Below are 19,204 nucleotides of genomic sequence, written 5' to 3' on the forward strand. Positions count from 1 at the left end.
TATCCACTGAAGATCTTTTGGATCTCTAGATCACCCAGTAAAATGTTATCAATAAAAATTCGACTGGGTGATCTTTTAGAGGTCTGGCTAAACCTTTGCATCCAAATATTTTAATGCACACATATATGGGCAGACGGTATTCAAGATCTCGCCCATTTAATAACTTTTCTCATTCCAGATTAGGCTGGGAAGATGGGTGCACTTCATAGATAGTTAGGCCATAAACAAATCTGCAGGTATTTATTTGGTATATGTGAAACTAAAGATTCAGTAAAAGTATGTTGTTAATGTTGCGCTAGGAAGTAGCACTATGGAGTTTAGCAGAATGTGGATAACATCCGCTCTTCATTATAAATGTTTATTATTCATGACAAGTAAAGGTGCTCTTTTAGTCATATTATAATATTAATAAGTAATGCTGGCAAATTGCACAAAAAATATTATAATTTCTAGAATATGGTCCACTTTAGGACAAGGAAAGGGTTTTATTTCCAAGATATGCTTTACATAAACTTTAGTGTAATTGTAGTGTACAAAATAATCTCACTTTTCATCTAGATTTGAGTAGGGTGGAGTACAATTAAATTATTTGACATGCTCTCTAATAAGGAGAGGTATTATTTATGTCTGAGGGGTCACGCTTGTTCCTTCATGGTAACAGGCGATAATTGCTTATGTGGACACGTAGGGGAATATGTGAATCCCCATGCAAGAGCCTCCAAGTTTCACACCTCATTATCAATAGAGCTGAACCAAGATAATCCCTAGATGTAAATACTGCTTAGGATAGTAAACAATTTTACTGAAACTCCAGGCAACAGTTCTGTCTTTAGTCACAGCGGATCTTTGGTAACCAGTCATTTAGTTGAGGTGGCTTCTTGTATTGTAAACTGATGAAATGTCTTCCATGTGGATATGTGTGCTTGACATGCTTCTTAGAATAGAAAAGCAGAAATGACAGTCTTTAGAAAAAAAGCGTGATTCTTTTTTACTTTGACATACTCACACCTATAAACTTTGAACACAAAATAGATGTAGCTGACCTTTACATGGGGGAACCCTTGAAATAACTTCCAGGTCTTCAGGGAACCCCTTCTATATTTTCTATATCCACAACTTAGACTTTAGCGTGGTGATCTATAGGAGGAATGACTCTTATATTTCCAACTTGTGGGCAGAATGTCACCCTAACAGCCAAAAAGATCAATGGTATCAAGGAACCCCTAGCAGACTCTGGAGGAAACATGGGGATACACAGAACCCTGGTTGAGAAACACAGGTCTACAGTAATGGAATTTGCTCCAGTTAAATGCCTGTGAGCATTTTTATTATTATCCAGTATTTATATAGCGCTGACATATTACGTAGCGCTTTGCAAACTCCTTAGTCATGTCACTAGCCATCCCTCAATCTAATGTCCCTACCTCAGTCATATGTCTTTACAGTCTAAGGTCAATTTTGAGTGGAAGCCAATTAACCTAACAGCGTGTTTTAGGAATGTGGGAGGAAACTGGAGTACCTGGAGGAAACCCACACAAACACGGAAGAGTGCTAACCTCTGAACCACCATGAAAAAAGTGAAAAAGGAAAGAAAAGTTGTATTCATTGAAAATAACTGCATTGTGATATCATCCATTTTAATGCACCAAAAGTGTAAATATGCCTAAAGGTTTAGTATAAAAATGATGTTCTGTCAATAAATAATAATAAAAATAATCATTACTATTAAATAAGGATAAAACTAATTAAAGCACCTGACATTATATTTAAAGGCACCCACTGAAATCCTATAAAAATAAAACAAAAACTGTTGTCCAATAACTGTAAGTAGGTATTATCTGATAGTAATTTTCATGATATAAAATATAGCAGTAGTTGTAAGTCATTTTTTTTTACTTTTTTAATTAATAAAGGATATAAAACCAAAAGTTTTTTTGCAGCTAACAGTTAATATTATACCAGGGATTCCCAGAGCACTGTGGGTTATTTAAAGTGATGGCACATTTGTAATTATTTCATTTAGGAGTCTTTCTCTGAGCCAACACTGCTCAAACTCTTGGTTCTGAGCATACATTTTACCTTTCTGCTATTGAACTCTGTAAGAAGCTTCTTTGAATCTATTCCATTTTAGACAGAATGGAAACCTTGAAAGACAACCTAGAGCTCCACCTACTGGCTTGATAAAAGACTATATAATATTCATAAGCAACTTTTATCTAATGATATTTATTATGTTTACATAGACACAACTTTTCCTTACTAAGAACTTGGACAAGTATTTGTATTCCAGTGGCATAAAATAAGAAATAGTTACATGTATAGATTAAAAAAAAAGATGGTATCAGCTGACCAAGTACCCCCTGGCAGGGAAATTTAGTAACCCGTTACTTCTACAGGACAGATGGAGAGCATATTACATTAATATGGAGGCAAATATAGGGTATGCAAAATTCAGAAAGTAATTTAAACTAAATAAGCAGAAGATTTTGGCTAGATTGGTGACAATTATCTATCCCACCAAGCACCCGAAACTTTTTTACCTAAATAACTTCATCTTGGCTAGGGGTGACCTAGGGCTGTTTGCTCACTTTCCTCCTTAATATGAAACTGGGGAAAGTACAACTTTGCATGGACATGCAGCATTTTTTTTAAAGCACTGAGATGGTGTGGAAAGGACAAGCAACATGGATGTGGGCAGATGAACTGCACTCCATACTTCAGTTCTATAACTTACCAGTCTTTTAGGTCACAGAATGTTTTTGTCCAAAAAAACTATCAAAGCAAACCCACCTGATGCATTGTAAAGACATTTGAAAGAACACTAAAAATAATCATAATAGTAATAGGTAGTGCCTTACAAAAATGTTTAATATATCTGGGTTCAATATTCTCAGCTTAAAACTCCTGTGCATGTAACAAGGTGATAGTGTGATCTTCAAGATATAGACACTACTCTTCTGATAAAATACCCCCCCACAGACTGCAGTGTGATTTTAGGATATGAACAAACTGATTTTCTATCTGTCCACAAGGCAGACATTTTTCTTAATCTAGCCAAAATAATTTTCACCGCTACTGAGCACTGCAGAAGCTTTCAATGTCTGTCAGTTTCATACTAAAACCTGAAAAATGTCTTTGTTCAAACCCATATAGCTTACATATAACGCACGGGTTGCTAAAGAGGTGTGACCATATAATCAACATTGAGAATTCAGAATAATCCCTCTGCAACCTGCAATGCCACCCTCACATATTTCTAGCAAACTTTGGCATAAATCAGAAATCTGTGGTTTACATATATTGCAATATATACTTGAGCTTGCCAATTGAATAAAAGTGACCCTGCTCTGGCAAATCCCTGATTGGTAGGCATTTGCCATTTTGCACAATAGAAAAGAAAATGGCCATGGATAGAAGCTGTCCCAGTCTCAACATGTATTGCATTAAATATAAATTTAGAATATCTGCTTTTATGCCTAAGCCTGCTAGAAATATGTAAAGGTGTGTAGCAGTGTGCAGAGTTCCTTCAAGTGTGGATGTACAGCAATATGTAAGGTTGCATAGCAGAGTGCTGCAAATAGTTTATTAAGATGTGGGTGTATAGAATTTTATAATGGTGTCTAGCAGTATCCATATAGATGTGGGTGTAAAGAAATATATATTGGCGTATAGCAGTGTGCTGAGGGTTCTTTTGGATAAATAGAAATATGTAATGATGTATAGCAGTGTGCAGAGGGTTCATTAGGATGTGGGTGTATGGAAAAATATAATGGTGTATAGCAGTTTGCTGCAAAGGGTTCGTTAAGATGTGGGTGTCTAAAAATATATAAGGGTGTATAGCAGTGTCCATATAGATGTGGATGTATAGAAATATAAGTGTATAGCAGTGTGCAGAGGGTTCATTCAGATGCAGGTGTATAGCAATATGTAAGGTTGCATAGCGTTGCACGAAGAGTTCATTCAGAATTTCTGGTCACAGATCCTTCAGACAAACTTTCAATTTCAGCAGGATGTCAATGTCTGTAAGAATCATAGCTGAGCATTGTCCAGTCTATATGCAAAAAAAGGACTACTGTCATGGCAAAAAACAATAACTTTCACATATTCTGCATTTCCACCAAAGTTTCCTACTTGTATGTACCGTAACTTGCTTGCTAGGTGTCCAAAGCCCCCTTGATAGTTGCTTCTGTACAGTGAAGGATGCACTTGCACAAAACTTTTCTTTACTATAGTAATTGCTGAGGTTGAATCAGTGTTTACCAGAAAATACAATCCAAACACGTATTCATTGAAAAGGTTTTTACTACAAATTCAATTCTTGTAGCATACAAAATACATGCTCAGTTTCAAAACAACAAAATGTAAATGATTCAAAAATAACTTTTTTTTTATTAAATAAAACATCTTATCTGTCATATTAACCAACATTCCTTCCCACATTTTCTATTTTTTGCTCTTCCCCTTTGGACTAAAAAAAGAAGATATGTTTTTCATCCCAGTTTTGTCCACCTTAGCCAGGGATTTCTGGGCAGCAGTCATCTTGCTATTTGTCTATAAGAGCAACAACACAAGCAAAATATTAAATGACTTAGAAGCTGGTTTATACATTTTACATGTTAGAAAATAAAGAAGTGTGTGTTTTTTACTGGAATATATAACATGGAAAATATATCTCTTCAATTGTAAGCTCTTTGGGGCAGGGTCCTCTCCTGCTTCTGTGTCACTGTCTGTATCTGTCTATCATTTACAACCCCTATTTAATGTACAGGGCTGCGTATTATGTTGGTGTTATATAAATACTGTTTATTTATAATAATAACCCTATCATTTCCATGGATTTCCCAACATGCATGGTAATTCAGAATAATGAAAAATTAATATAAACAGTCACATGTATTACCAATTTATGGCAGTAAAGTGGACCCCACAGCGATCATAAAAACTTTCAGTCTGCCAATACCCACTGACATTAATTAGCAACCATCTGACCGTCAGTTTGCGTGGTAACCTCACATCAATGGGGTTAGGAAAGGGATGATTGGCCTTTCTGAGACAGAAGTAAGGTTTTAGGGGTAGCTATTGCAACAACCACTGTTTCATCTGGAATATGCATGCAGGTAATTTCAGTCTATACTACTTCTTCTTAATCTCCAGCAATCTGAGCAAAAGAGTTTCTGTGCCAGGAGAACAATAGGAGTGGTCAGATTGCTCCTCCATGTTACCATTGTCTTATCTTTCCGGGCATCCTTACACTGAAAAATATCTGTTCAACTATAAGTGGGAACTGTAAATTGTTCTCTCCAATTGCTCAAACCAAAATTACTTGTGTTTAAAGTATCATGCAATCACACTGATTATAAAGTGCATATAAGCATAGAGGTGGAAGCAGAGCATAAGTAGGAATAAGCAAAGCTGAATCACAGAATCAGGCCAACCTTTTTTTTTAATGAAACTATGAATATTGTTTTGCATCAAATGACTAGGTAAAGACGATATTCCAAAGGTAACTCTTTAAAATCCAAGAGAGTCCTTCAAAATACAATTATGAACAAAATGAAGAAAAAACAGGATTTTTATAGCGCCAGCATATTACGCAGCGCTGTACATTGAATTGCAAATGTCAGAATCCTTCATGATAAAGTTAGGAGATTGTCTGTACATTATTACCACTATATTGTTCATGGAAAAGTGGCCTCTAAGCAATTGTACCACAAAGAATTATGATGCCAATGAACCCCAGGTTTTCCTGGAAAAGGGATTAAAAGGCTAGGATAGGTCTAATATTAATTGTATTGCTGCAGAATTGCAGCCCTATATTTGGGATCCAGAACTGAAGCATCCTGGATGGAACAGGTGGGCCAGCAAGCCCTCCTTTTTGCAGGTCAGAAATTTTGGCTAGGAAACACCTGGCCCCCGATATTAAAAAGCCACCTGCCTTTGAGCCAGGGAGGGGGGAAGTTTGCAGCCTGAGGCAAGGTGGGCCAGCTGCAAAGTCTGTGTGCAGCCTGTAAGCTGATAGTAGGTCTCACCAGAGCCGTAGGCTAAACTTGGGTGTTTTTTGCATGTAATGCTGTGATCCCTTGCGAGTTATTTGTAAATAAAAGTGGGCAAAGCGCCCTTAAAATGGAAAAGTGTCTGAAATACCTCTCTGCTGTGAGTTCATTTGATGCTAAATCCCGACACAATAAACATTAAAACTGGCTTTCTTTAAAAAATGCAAAGACTGGGAAGAATAAAATACCCACCTTTTTTGTTGAACTGGAATTAAATTTTGTGTAGTCCTCTTCTGCTTCCACGGGTTTGTCAGAGATTTTTCTTTTCTGAAAATTTAGATTGAGGAAGTTTTACTCAATTTACTACTCTGTTACCATTTTCAGAAAACTTCCCATTAGTTACAGTGGGAAATATTGGTCAATGCAAAGTAAAATATGAAACGAAAACTCAGCCATTGCTGATCAGTTATTGCCTGATAAAATGGAAGCGTTTCTGATAAAGTGAAAGTAAAATTTTTAGTGCATTTCAATAAACAAAAGTAGGAAAGGTGTTAGTTAAATTTTGTGAAACCACAAACACTCCATTGCAGTAAACATTCTTTTCTACGTCATTTACCTTTGTGGGGGGTTCAGGAGTAGGACTGGAGATATCAGGCAGGCTGAATTAAAAAAAAAAAAAAAAAAGAATTGTCAAATATTTAAATTACCACAACATTTCCCCCCAAACTTTGGTAAATTATTTCCCTTTATTAGATGAACAATGAAATCCTACATTTTCTACCTGGAAAAGGGGAACCTAGTTACTTCAGTTAATTTATTACATTTATGGTAAAATGGCCTTTTCATTTCAGATTGCAGTTCCACCTGACTGATGCGAATCAGCTAAATATCATCACATTTTGTAGATAAAACATCACTGTTTAGTACTATCAGCAAAACCACCTACAGATTACATGCATACTGTATGACTTATGGAATGCCAAGCATTTTGCTACATGCAAACTGAAGGACCAAGAACAGCATTATAAATTCCAGAGTCCTCTACCGGTAACTTCTTTACAAATATGTTTATATGTTTACTATATTTTTAATCTACACAAAGTTCTTCAAGCAGACTTTGCAATAAAATAGAAGCTTCCCTTACATTCTTTGGGTCCCCAAAAATGGACCTTTAATTACAAAATGTGGAATTATGCTTGCCTTACACCCTTCCCATTTGGGGGCATGACATCACGTGATGATGATTATGATGTCCCATGAAGGGCAGAAATACACAAGAAGGCACTCCAGTATATTCCATTGGTGTCTTCTTGGAAGACCTCAGCTACGCTCTGTTTCACTGGAATCTTTCCAGAAGGACTGTGCAGGCTCCACAGATTAGGTTTTTTGGGTGATGGGAAGGGTATCCAGAGATGTGACAAACACTAGAAAGCACCATTCTAGTACTAAAATTATATTTCAATCATACAAAATGTCTGTAAGTAGGATGCAAATCTTACTTTAGATATTTGGACAGTTCAGTGCGAAGTTCTTCTGCTATATATTCTGATATGAGGCCATGAGCATACCGGAGGTAGTCCTCTGTCAAAAAAGACAGATAACAAAAATTTGACAAACTTTAAGTTAATGTTCACACTTTGTACATTGCCTGCATATTTTACAGTACTTAAAGTTCTGCTTTTAGTTCAAAAGCACATCAACATTTTGATGCATTATGAATGTATGCCTACAACAGTGTTCATTTAAGTGCATTTAAGTACATGGCAGTACCAATAAAGTAGATTGCACATTTCTATAGCAAACAAGAATCCCAGGATAGAAAGGGGAACTATCAGATCATACTCCAATTCCACATAATACATTTCCCTTTATATCTATGAGAATTGCCTGCTGTCAATGGTTACATACTTGTTTATTTACTACTAGTTTTTGATGTTTGCACTATGTAGGCATCCTAAGACAAAAACAGATCTGCTAAATGTAATTATATGGTGCAGAATTTAATTGTTTTCCCCCCATCACCATCATTCATTTGCCAAGATTACAAATGTGTCCTCAGGAGGCATAAAGAATGTCTAACACTTCCACACTTTACCCAAAACTAGTATTGAAATGGAAACAGGTTTATTTTCCATTATATGGCCTGAGCAGCAATGACACGCAAATGTTAAGTAAGATTTGTTTTGCTAAAACTTTCTGTATTGGTACTGAAAACTGAAATCATAACCGTCACAGACTTAACAGTGTTGTTACAAGTGCACTAACACCTAAAATCTACTTAAAAAGGACCTATACTGAGAGATTATGATACATACCTAGATGTAGAGACAATCTTTTAGTTTTTGTAACACAAGCATGCAAATACCCATGACATAAGCTATAGCACAATCGGCTAAACACCTTAACTGCATGTTTATTCTGGGTCAGCAATTCAGAAATTATTAAAAGAATGAGAATCAGAACACTAGCTAGGCATCAGGCTAGTTTTATTAGAACCAGGTCAGAAATGGCAGCCTACAGCATGTCTCCATATAGACCCTCTTTACGTTTGATTTTAATAGTTAGCTGTACTGATAACACTACATATCTCCCCCTCCTGTAAGCTCTTCGGGGCAGGGTCCTCTCCTCCTGTGTCACGGTCTGTATTTGTCTGTCATTAGCAACCCCTATTTAATATACAGAGCTGCGTAATATTTTGGCGCTATATAAATCCTGTTTATTAATATTAACAAAAAGATTTATTAGAGGTATGTTCTATCCACATATGATATGAAGAACAATTTAAAAAGAATAATTAAAAATAACTAAAAAAAAAAAAAATATACAAAACCTTTTTTCTTCTAAATCACACATTTTGCACGCTTGGTAGAGTTGTTGCATACCCCCCTTCCCTCCTACTTGCTGCTTTAGTATTATTCTGTTATTAGAATACTGCAAGATGTTGCACATCAAACTCTTCTTTAAAGAAGGCAGATCATTTAAGGTTTGCACTAATTCAGACTTCTTTATTGAAAGACAAGTTCTATAATTCTAAATGAACAGTGAAAAATCAGACTATTCACACAAGTAAAGGAGCATCTAAGAAATAAAACACCTCCTGGCAATTCCCTAGACTAAAGTCTTCCCAAATCTCCTTCAATTTTGGACATATGCAGGACATGGTAAAAATTACCTTTCAATATAAAGAATCCTCTTCTATTTACAGAAACAGCAATATGTCTGATTGCAACTCAAACCAGTCCCAACTCAAACATGACCTAAAATACCTAGAGCGGGTGTATACCAAAAGGTGTGTCAAACCATGAAGTCTGAAAATATCAGAGCCTGAAAGTAGAATTTGTGGATCCTGGTATCCCTGGTAATATAAGACTGCAAATAAATGGAAAAAAGCACACATGACAGTGTAAACACATTAGTGGCTCCTTCTGGAATGATTATTGCTACTTGCAGTGAACTGCAGAAACTTTGAAACCACTTAATTATTATTTCCACTGATTTATTTGTTTCTTTTTATATGAAGGGAAATTGACTTGAAGGGGGAAAAAAAGAAATAACTTTGAAGTGCCACCCACACTCACTTCAGTGGTTTTTAAAACTTTAACAGTCTGGTCAACCTATAAAAGACATTAAAGCAACATTTCATCAAGCATAATCATTACTGAGCTTACAAAAGAAATGTAATTTTCAACCCAACCCCATTTAAAGTTTACCATGAAGCTGTAATACTCTGCCATTCTAGAAATATTTTTTAATAGGAACTAAAGATCAAGGACATCCTGCATTGGAAAAAAAATAAGAATTTTTGGTGTGCACCTTTATAAGAAAACAGAAATAAGAAAATAAGTTGCCTGGCTTTTCCATGGCTCTACAAGATTATTATTATCCTTGACTAGGTATGCAAATTTCAAAATTTTCAAGAGTTCAAAATTGCTTCTGACTTTGTTTCAGGTCAGTGTTTCAAAGTATTAAAATCAGACAGGCTGGACTACCCTTGCTCCTACCCCTATGATAAGGATATTATCCAATTTGTTTTACATCCAAAGGATGCAGCTGGCTAGAACAGGGTATAGGGACATACAGGGTATAGGGACATACAGGGTATAGGGATATGCATGTTTGGAGGGTCAGAGCAACATTATTTGTGGTTGTGATATGAAAAGTTATGACGACATCCAACCAACTATTAATGTCAAATTAATAAATTCATTTCACTTTAGTAAACTGTAAACAGTAAATAATTGTTATTTAAAAAAATATGACTCCTGTGTCTAGAGTACCATATACACTGAAATTGCTTTATCAACCCATATGGATTTGATCCCTTAGGCTACGTACACACGGCAGCTTATTTTTGTCTATTAATCGCCTCAAGGACAATATCGGACGAGACTCTGGTGTCTGAACAGCACTCGTTGTTCATGGATCCGTTCTGGCGGATGAAAGTGAAGGGAGAGAGCGCAGCGGAGTGCCGTTCTGTCGTTCTGCCCCTCTCCATTGAGCAGATGTATGTAGAGCGCTCGTTCATGCATCGTTCAGTCTTTTGTCGTTGGAAAGGATTGTGAAAGATCCTTTCCAACATCGATTATTGCAAGTGTGTATAAAGCCTTAGATGGCACGAATGTGTATGGTTTTCTGCCCTTCACATTGCTGGCAGTGGGGTTATGGATGGGAGCTCCAGACTGGATTTGCTCGGTTGTTTGTGCACTTTTGATTGATATGTACCAACATGTCCGATTAAATATTCTGGAAGCGCAAATTGGCTTGTGTATTAGGCCTTAGGAGAGAAGAACCAACCTCAATTAAGGTGACTATGCAATCTACAGAAAGAAATTTTAAATATAATAATTTGTTTTTGTCATGCTTTTCAAAATAGGTATATGCAATCATTACGAAGCTTTAATAACTTGATCAGTCAATCCGTAGCTCACACAAAACAGGAATATACTGGACATAAAATCACATTAGGTCACCAAAATAAAATGCACTCTTAACAGTTAATGTGAAAAAAGTTACCTTTTTCTTAAGCCAGGCTAATGTTTTTTCCTTGCTGTATTTATAAAACTTCTTGCTGCCAATTTCTAGAAGAAAAGAAAATTCAATGACAAATGTTAACCTGCCTTCTTTTGTTACACCTATATATTTCTCTCTGAATGAATCATTTATATTCTTATTAGACCATCACAAGGCTCTAAGTAAACCTGTCCTGAGGCTTCTGCTGACTGATCCAGGTGAAATTGCTAGATACCTAGCAGAGGAAATATATTATATAAGTAATTTAGACCTTTCGCTGGCTTTCATTTGCTGCATGTTTGTTCTGGGTCAGTGAAATATTAAAGCCAGAAACAGTATGGCATACTTTTCTTTCATGTAAGGTGCCCTTTAAAGCAAAATGTTAAACTAACAAGGATTGATTAAAAAGAAAGGCTTTTCTACAATCAAATATCTCAGAAAATAGGGAGATTATGCCCTGTAAGGCAATACAGATAAAGACTGCTGCCAATCTAACCGGTTTTAATTACTGGAATCACAATAGGCAGATGGAGTTAATCATAGAATTGAAAATATTTTAGGAAGGAAAAGCTAATCCCTGGTGATATGGATGTTGCCTAGGCTAGGAATAATATATATTTTATAGCAAGAGTAAGGGACAGCCAGGAGTATTCATACCATGAACCTTCGTTGAAAGAAAAAAATCAACACAAAACTATTCAATTACGAAAAACATACATTTGTCTAAAGAACCTGTAGAGCGATTTTACCACAGCTACTGTTCTTAAAAAGAAAACACCAATTTTTGAAAAGTATTTGAAAGTTTTTGAAAAGTTTGGCTCCCTAATACACATACTATAATGTATGAATGTCTACACACTTTAAGTGAAGTTAACTTCCCAAGAAAGTTAAGATGAAAGCACCTTTTTCTTCTGTCACATGATGGAGTGACTGCTCTACTTGAGTGCACTGCAACAACAAGTTACAGGATGGAAAGTCTTCATCTACCACAATCTGTTCAGCGGGCTGAAATTTTCCTTGCTAAAAGACAAAAAATGAAATAATTACTAATGAGAATGCAAAATGATCAGAGATAATGACATGCTGAGAGTAACAAGTACAATCTCAGAAATCTAGGATAGAAAACCTTTGTTCAAGCTGTCCATCAAATAAGAGTTTTGGTTGACATTTTTCCAGTCATAAATCAAAAATGGGTGGAGAGCAGGAAGTAGATCTGAGTTTTGTTTGCATAATATTCATGATAGAGCTAATATAAAAAGCAAGGATGCAAAGGTATGCACTTCATTTCGGTGTGTATATAAACAGCATCAAACATTTTAAAAATAATACTTGTGAGTAAAAAGAAACAGGTTGAGGAGGTTAAGACAACATCACATAATAGTTTTGGGTAGATGATCACATGTTCCCTGTTGACGTATATACTCACTGACTAGTAAAACCTTTATTTACATGAATATACAAACACTACTATACCTCTTTGTCTGCCTTTATAAGGTAGTATAACACCAGAAACAGAGGATCCACTGGGGTTGCATATAGCAATCTGCCATCTACAACAAAAGAAAAAAAAACACAAACATGAAACCGGGTTTTGTACTTCGGGATCATTTTTTTTTCTTAAAGACAGTAAAACCAATCTTTGCTGTATTCCTAATATTTAACCCTTTTAGCATGCAACCATAACACTATCAGTAATACTATATTTTAAAGTTTAATCAACAACCTTTACAAAACAAAAATTACAAAAAGGCTGGATACAAATTAGTTATCATTTATCTGCATTGGGTCTTTTAGTAAAGAGCCCAGCATTCAAGATATCCAGGAAATATAGAGAAACCTTGGCACTGCCGGTTTGGGCTCAGGTTTCTGACTGCTGAGCTCCTCATACAAAAAACACATGTGATAAGAAAAAAATGGAATAAAAAAAAAGGAATTAATATGTTTGCTACAGTCATAGACAAAGAGAAGATAATGGTTAAAATGGCCCTCCAAAACAGTGGTTGCAAACCTTTCTGACCTCACGGACCACTAAATTCAGAATTTTAAATCCCACAGACCATTAATATGATTTTTTAAAAAATGCTAAATACATTTGTAAAATAATGATCTTCCTAATAGTCCTTGACAAGGACTTTGGAGTCTCTGATTCATTGCTCAGCTCACAGTTATGTGGAGTATTACTATACTATAAAATATTTGTTTGCTTTTTCTAACTCATTATGGGTTTCTTTCATTCCAATCTAAGACCAACAAGAAATGATAGTTACGAAAGTCAAACTATTTGATGCCATTAAATGTAACAGTTAAAGAAAATACACAGTTATGGCCATACTTACCTAAAAGAGTATCTGAGAAATAAACAAATGAAATAAAACAATCGGATGAGAATTGGTATGAGCGGGGTGACTGTTGTAATGGTGGAAACAATACTGAAGCGTGCGGCTCGGCAACTTAAGACTACACAGACGTCACACTGCGCCTCCCTTGTTTTTCCGTCTCTAGTACAGTTCATGAATTTAGTGCAATATTAAGGTGAAAATTGTAATTTTGAATATAAGAATTTATTAATATTATATTTGTTTTCCTAATAATAAAACATACAAATTCCAAATAATGCCCACATTTTTCTGTGGATCACCAAAATGTTCTCATGGACCACTGGTTGGCGAATGCTGCTGTAGAAGACCTTGCTGAGGGACAGAAGACAACCTTCAGCAGTAAACATGTTAGATAAATGTTAACATGCTAAATGGACAAGTGTATGCAAAAAATGACATATCAACCCATGATGTTGTACATATGGTAAAGATGCAACCATTCACAGAGATAGGCGGACTGCTGTTGTGATCCTGTAAAGATCCCATGTCTACTGATCACACATTCAAGTTGTGTGCATTGTTCGTTCATAGTGTAATCACATATGTCCACATGATAGAAGATGACAGATAATCACCAAAATGAATATCAGGATTGCTCATTCCTGCACTTAAGAATCATTGTGAATCATCTTCTAAGGACACCTTTTTTTTTCTTTAACAAATGATTACCTATCAACGGGCCTGATTTAATAAAGCTCTCCAAGGCTGGAGAAAATACACTTTCTTCAGTGAACCTGGGTGATCGAACAAACTTGGAATAGATTTCCTAAAAGTCATTAGCTATTTGTTAAGCAAATGTTTTCAATCCTGGACCAGATCCATTCCAACTTTGTTGGATCGCCCAGGTTTACTGATGAAATGGTATCCTTTTCAGCCTTGGAGAGCTTTAATAAATCAAGCCCAAAATGCCAGTAACTGTTATACTTGCCCATATCACATCAGAGGCAACATGCATATATTTCAATAGACAACAAAGCTCACATAACTGTACAGACAGCTTATTATCCGCTAAAGGTTTTTTTTTTTACTTCTCCATTGATACTGCTTGGCTTGAATAATCCAATTCAAGTCCAATATAGAGATCTTACAACCTTTAACCAAAGTTCCTGGCTCTACCCAAGTAAACAGGGAAAGGGATAACCCTTTTACATGCCATGGAAGGCTGGCAAAGGTGCAGAATCTGCTGTACAATTGCCATGTCTCAGGTTCTTGAGCAATATAAAAAGCAGATGGCAATCTCAATGAAAGCATCCAGCCAAAACTAAAATATTAGTTTGCTGCTATGGAACTTTAAAACATATTTGTGCATGTTAGCTCTTATAAACTTCTCCTAACAGTTAAATTATGGTCTCCCAATAAAAAAAAAATATTTGTAATGAGTCACCTGAATATAAGTGCTTCTGTTTTCACTAGAAAGTCCCACAAAACTTCCAATTCTACCAATAAAACTCACCTAACACAGTTTCCGGTGGTGTTGTGGCAACAATGCTGCACTGCTCCTGAATACAGAACTGTTACCCCTGCCATGCATCCTGTTACTGCTCCTATGCAGGGAGCTCCATTACTGCTAAATCTCATGTCTATAGCTTGTCATCCAGCACATGGCCATACCTAGTAATGTTCACTGCTTTCTGGATTTACAGCCCTGCCTTTGTTACTGAAACCATCTGATTTGGTACTTGACATATATACAGGAACCCACAAGTCCAGAAACATTGGTAATACTGTTCAGTCACACAAAAGACGTGTATCCTTCTGTGCTAATTGTTATTCAGCTATCTCTGAAGACTAGGGCCTAAGGCTCTTACCTTGTTGAACTGTTTGACCTATAAACCAAGATCGGTATTCTTCCTGGAAAGCTTTCAATTCACAGATCTGCTGTGTAGAGTTAATAAACAGGAACATGGTGCCTTTTTCTGTAAAAGGTAGAAAACATAAATGTCTCATTACACAGCCAAGGACGATTCTGTTGGACAGGTGCAGCAGTCTTACTGAAAAGAATTGTTCTCAGTGAAAGTCCTGCAACAAATATGTCCCATCATATTTTCTATGACATTTTATTTTGCAAAATTATTTAAAAATAATGTGTTGGAAAAAAGGTTTGTTTTTCGTTAAAGAGGAACTGAACTCTTTGGTGGGTAGTGAGCTTCTGCCATAATCAGCAAGAATGCACATTGCTGTAGGAGAGCTGCACATGATTACCCTGCTTTTGAGAAAGGTGCCATCTTTACCACTGGCTCCATGATGGACACCGAGAAGATGGGCGATCCTCAATGGCCTGTGATGATGTAACTCCTGCACATACGCAGCTCTACACCACATGATGCATGAGCCATACAGTGTATAGCTAAAACAAAAAGCAACCAGGACCCAGGGTTTCTGCTGTTGACTTTGTTATTTGGGTTTAGGTCCTCTTTAAATACAGAATAAATGATAAAGGGTGCCAGTTACTTTTGTCAGTTTTAGGTTATTTCAAAGAATTATTTTTGCTTCTTTTTGTGGCAGGGTACCAACAAATGTATCCAGGCAGTGTATAGCAGATCTCACATACACAGGTACATTGCACCATAATATGAATGAAACACAATAAAACTACTTGTAAGATGAACTAAACTGTATAGTAATCATGCCAAAATCATAAACAGCCAACGTTTTAACCTGCCATACAAGTTTGCTTTCTTTCAGTAGTCATACAAGCTACACACATGCATTGCTCAGGTTTTTTCTGTGGAGTCCACTAACAACAATGCAAAGTGATATTAGTAACAGTGAAATGGAAGAATTTACAGGACATAAACAGCAGTCATGTACCCATATAGTTATATATGTTTATTATTATTCTGAAACTGACACAGGCCCTACCAGTGATTTAATAGCATTTAAAATAGCAGAAAGTGCCAAGCTATAAGCCAATGAGGGAACACGCTGGAAATGCGTTAAGCTGCGTACACACGTCAGATTTTTCTCGCCCGATAATCTCGGCATCGGCCAGATATCGGGTGAGAATCTGGCGTGTGTACAGTCGGCGTCGTTCATCGTCTGTGGATCCGTCCTGGCGGATCCACGAACGATGAACGACGAGCAATCCTAATGAAAGGGAAGGGGGAGAGCGCGCAGCAGGGTGCCGCTCCGTCATTCTCCCCCTCCCCTCTCCATAGAGCAGAACGCTGCTGTATGTACAGCACCGTTCATGCATCGTGTAGTCCTTTGTCGTTGGAAAGGATCGTGAAAGATCCTTTCCAACGACAAGAATTGCACGTGTGTACGCAGCTTTACTCTCAGCAGGCTTCAAATGCAATGGCCAAGTAAGGGGGGAGACACGTCACCAGCTCAAGGAAACAACAACCATTGTTACACACAGGGAGCAAATACAATTCCCACAGTCGGAGAATAAATAATATTGATTATTTACTTTGGTGGCCACCACAATATCAACTCTACAGCTTGGTAGTGACAACCATTTATATTTATTTACTGGTTTACACCCACCAACATTACAGTCAAAAGACTTCTAGAATCAAGGACTAGTTTTTGAACCTGCCTCCTTCACATTATACAAATTTGGAAAGTTTAAGAACGAAGAAACTCACAGCACCTGTCAACGGACTGCGCAGCTTGGCAAATAACGTTTTACCACTTGGCTTCTTTGCATCATCTTTTAAGGTTTCTGTAGAAAAAAAAAACGTGCGTAAGCTGCCAATGTATGACAAATCTTCTGTATATAATAAAAGAGAAAAATCAAATAATCATCATAATGCACAATTCCTGGGACTTAACCTAACACCATCATAGAATGCATACCATGCACCATAATTAAATATGTGCGATGTGAGATTCATCCATTGTAATTGTCTCGATAATTCCTTGTCACTGGTACTAATGGTACTAGAACAAGGTGAAAGAAAATCCTGCAACAGAGACAATTATTATTATTTTTTTTTTTAGTTTTAAAGCAGCCAATAGTGAGGTCTCCTTTACACTGTACGAGGTGCTGTGCACAAGAACATCACACGAATGAATAATGAGCAGCAATCACACTTTACAGTGTGAACCCCAGAACAAAAATATAAAAATGTACCAGCTTACCATTCCTTAGACGTGGTGCATTTATTTTCCTTTCTTTTTACTTGGTGATCCTAAAGCTATATACGAGGGGTGCAGAGAAGTTTCTGGCTTTGCCCTCTTCCAGATGAAATAGAGTGTGGGGGCATATGACAGCCTAATATCTTAGTCTGTCTCTGTGCAAATATCAGGTCTTTGCGATTCTTAAAACTTTTTTTTCTTTTAGTGAGAAGCTGTGATGGCAGAGGCACAAGCAAGTTTCACGTCCTTGGAGTTATGATGTTTTTGTTTCTCCAGGGAAAGTCAGCAAAGGACATTCACACTGAGATGTCACAAACACTGGGGGAGATGTGTCCTTCCTTTTCCTGGAGAAACAAAAACTTCATGACGGCCCGTAACTCCAACAACGTGAAACTTTGGAGTTACGGGCCTTTATGAAATTTTTGTTTCTCCAGGGAAAGTCAGCAAAGGAAATTCACACTGAGATGTCACTAACAATGGGGGTGAAGTGTCCTTCCTTTCCCTGGAGAAACAAAAACATCATAACTCCAACCACGTGAAACTTGCTTGTGCTTGTGCCTCTGCCATCACCGCTTCTCACTAAAAGAAAAAAACAGTTTTAGGAATTGCAAAGAGCTGATATTTGCAGTTACATACTAAGATATTAGGCTGTCATATGTCCCCACACTCATTTTTCTTTTTCATCTGGAAGGGGGCAAAGCCAGGAACTTCTCAGCACCCCCTCGTACTTCTCAGCACCCCCTCGTACTTCTCAGCACCCCCTTGTACATAGTTCAGATGATTCTTGTCTGAGACAAAGGGTCGTTTTCATTTTGGGTGAATCTAACGTGTGACATCATTCATTAACTCACCATGGTGGATTTATTGATTTTTTTTAATGTATATCTAAACATGTGTCATTATTTAAATATACATATCTATCATCCCAAACCTCCTAGATTGTAAGCTCTTCTGGGCAGGGTCCTCTCCTCTTGTGTCACTGTCATTTGCAAATCCTATTTAATGTACAGCGGTGCATAATATGTTGGTGCTATATAAAACATGTTTATTAATAATAATAATTCTAAACCTTGTTAGTTTGTAACATCAGCCCTTAGCAATTTGTTTAAAAATGATTTAACAATGCAAATTCACCAATTTACCACATAATATTCACAGATATCAGAATACATATTATATATATTATTATACCCGCAGACCATGCAATGTGAATGAATAATAACCCCATACAAGTGCTCAGTGCAGCTCACACAGCAGATTTGGGAATTGTTTATATAGTGAAGGCTGTATGAGGCACTGCTAGCACTATGGAGGACACAAGGCCAGCCATGGGCCCCTCAGGTGCCGTTACCTGGAGCTATGAGCACCCATTGGTCTGCCTGCACATCCCCGGCCTTCTTCTTCCTGGACATCATTCCTGCACTCAGCTCTCCGGCCTCTACAACTTGGCGCTCTCCGGACCTCACGTCAGTGTGTAGGAGGGGGGAGAGGAGAGCACCAATATATTATATATCGCTAAGAACAATACAAACATATACAGAGCTCTGAGAAAATATTAAACAAACATATGCATGGTGCTCTAATTTGTGTTTGGATAGATTTGACTAACACTAGTTCCCTATTTTTCCCGGATACAGTACGGAGCACCCCTCCCGGGTAGTTGGTAGAGTCCGCATGTGCATACATTGTTGCAGGAAGGAGAGTTAGCTGGGCTTCCTGTGTGCAGAACATGAGCAGGAT

General features: G+C 37.0%; 1 protein-coding gene across 1 annotated transcript; it reads right to left on the bottom strand.

The window, feature by feature from the left end:
• Positions 1 to 4,284: 4,284 nt before the first annotated feature.
• RNASEH2B (ribonuclease H2 subunit B) lies at positions 4,285 to 19,043 on the bottom strand. Its single transcript, XM_072403583.1, has 11 exons — positions 18,816 to 19,043; positions 16,977 to 17,048; positions 15,190 to 15,297; positions 12,477 to 12,553; positions 11,906 to 12,023; positions 11,007 to 11,071; positions 9,549 to 9,607; positions 7,493 to 7,609; positions 6,610 to 6,652; positions 6,246 to 6,320; positions 4,285 to 4,551 (listed from the first exon to the last, which is right to left on the bottom strand). The coding sequence occupies exons 1-11, from the start codon at positions 18,877 to 18,879 to the stop codon at positions 4,444 to 4,446; spliced, it is 906 nt and encodes a 301-aa protein (XP_072259684.1). The 5' UTR covers positions 18,880 to 19,043; the 3' UTR covers positions 4,285 to 4,443.
• Between the last annotated feature and the right edge of the window lie 161 nt (positions 19,044 to 19,204).

Source organism: Pyxicephalus adspersus, chromosome 1 (genome assembly GCF_032062135.1).
Source record: "Pyxicephalus adspersus chromosome 1, UCB_Pads_2.0, whole genome shotgun sequence".
Taxonomy (NCBI): domain Eukaryota; kingdom Metazoa; phylum Chordata; class Amphibia; order Anura; family Pyxicephalidae; genus Pyxicephalus; species Pyxicephalus adspersus.

Bases quoted from the DNA above. Each gene is read 5' to 3' on its own strand.
- RNASEH2B (XM_072403583.1), bottom strand. From the start codon at position 18,879: ATGATGTCCAGGAAGAAGAAGGCCGGGGATGTGCAGGCAGACCAATGG. The intron at 6,321-6,609 runs GTAAATGACGTA...CTAAATTTTCAG, and splicing joins CTCCTGAACCCCCCACAAAG to AAAAGAAAAATCTCTGACAA. The intron at 4,552-6,245 runs GTGGGTATTTTA...TTGCTCTTATAG, and splicing joins ATTCCAGTTCAACAAAAAAG to ACAAATAGCAAGATGACTGC.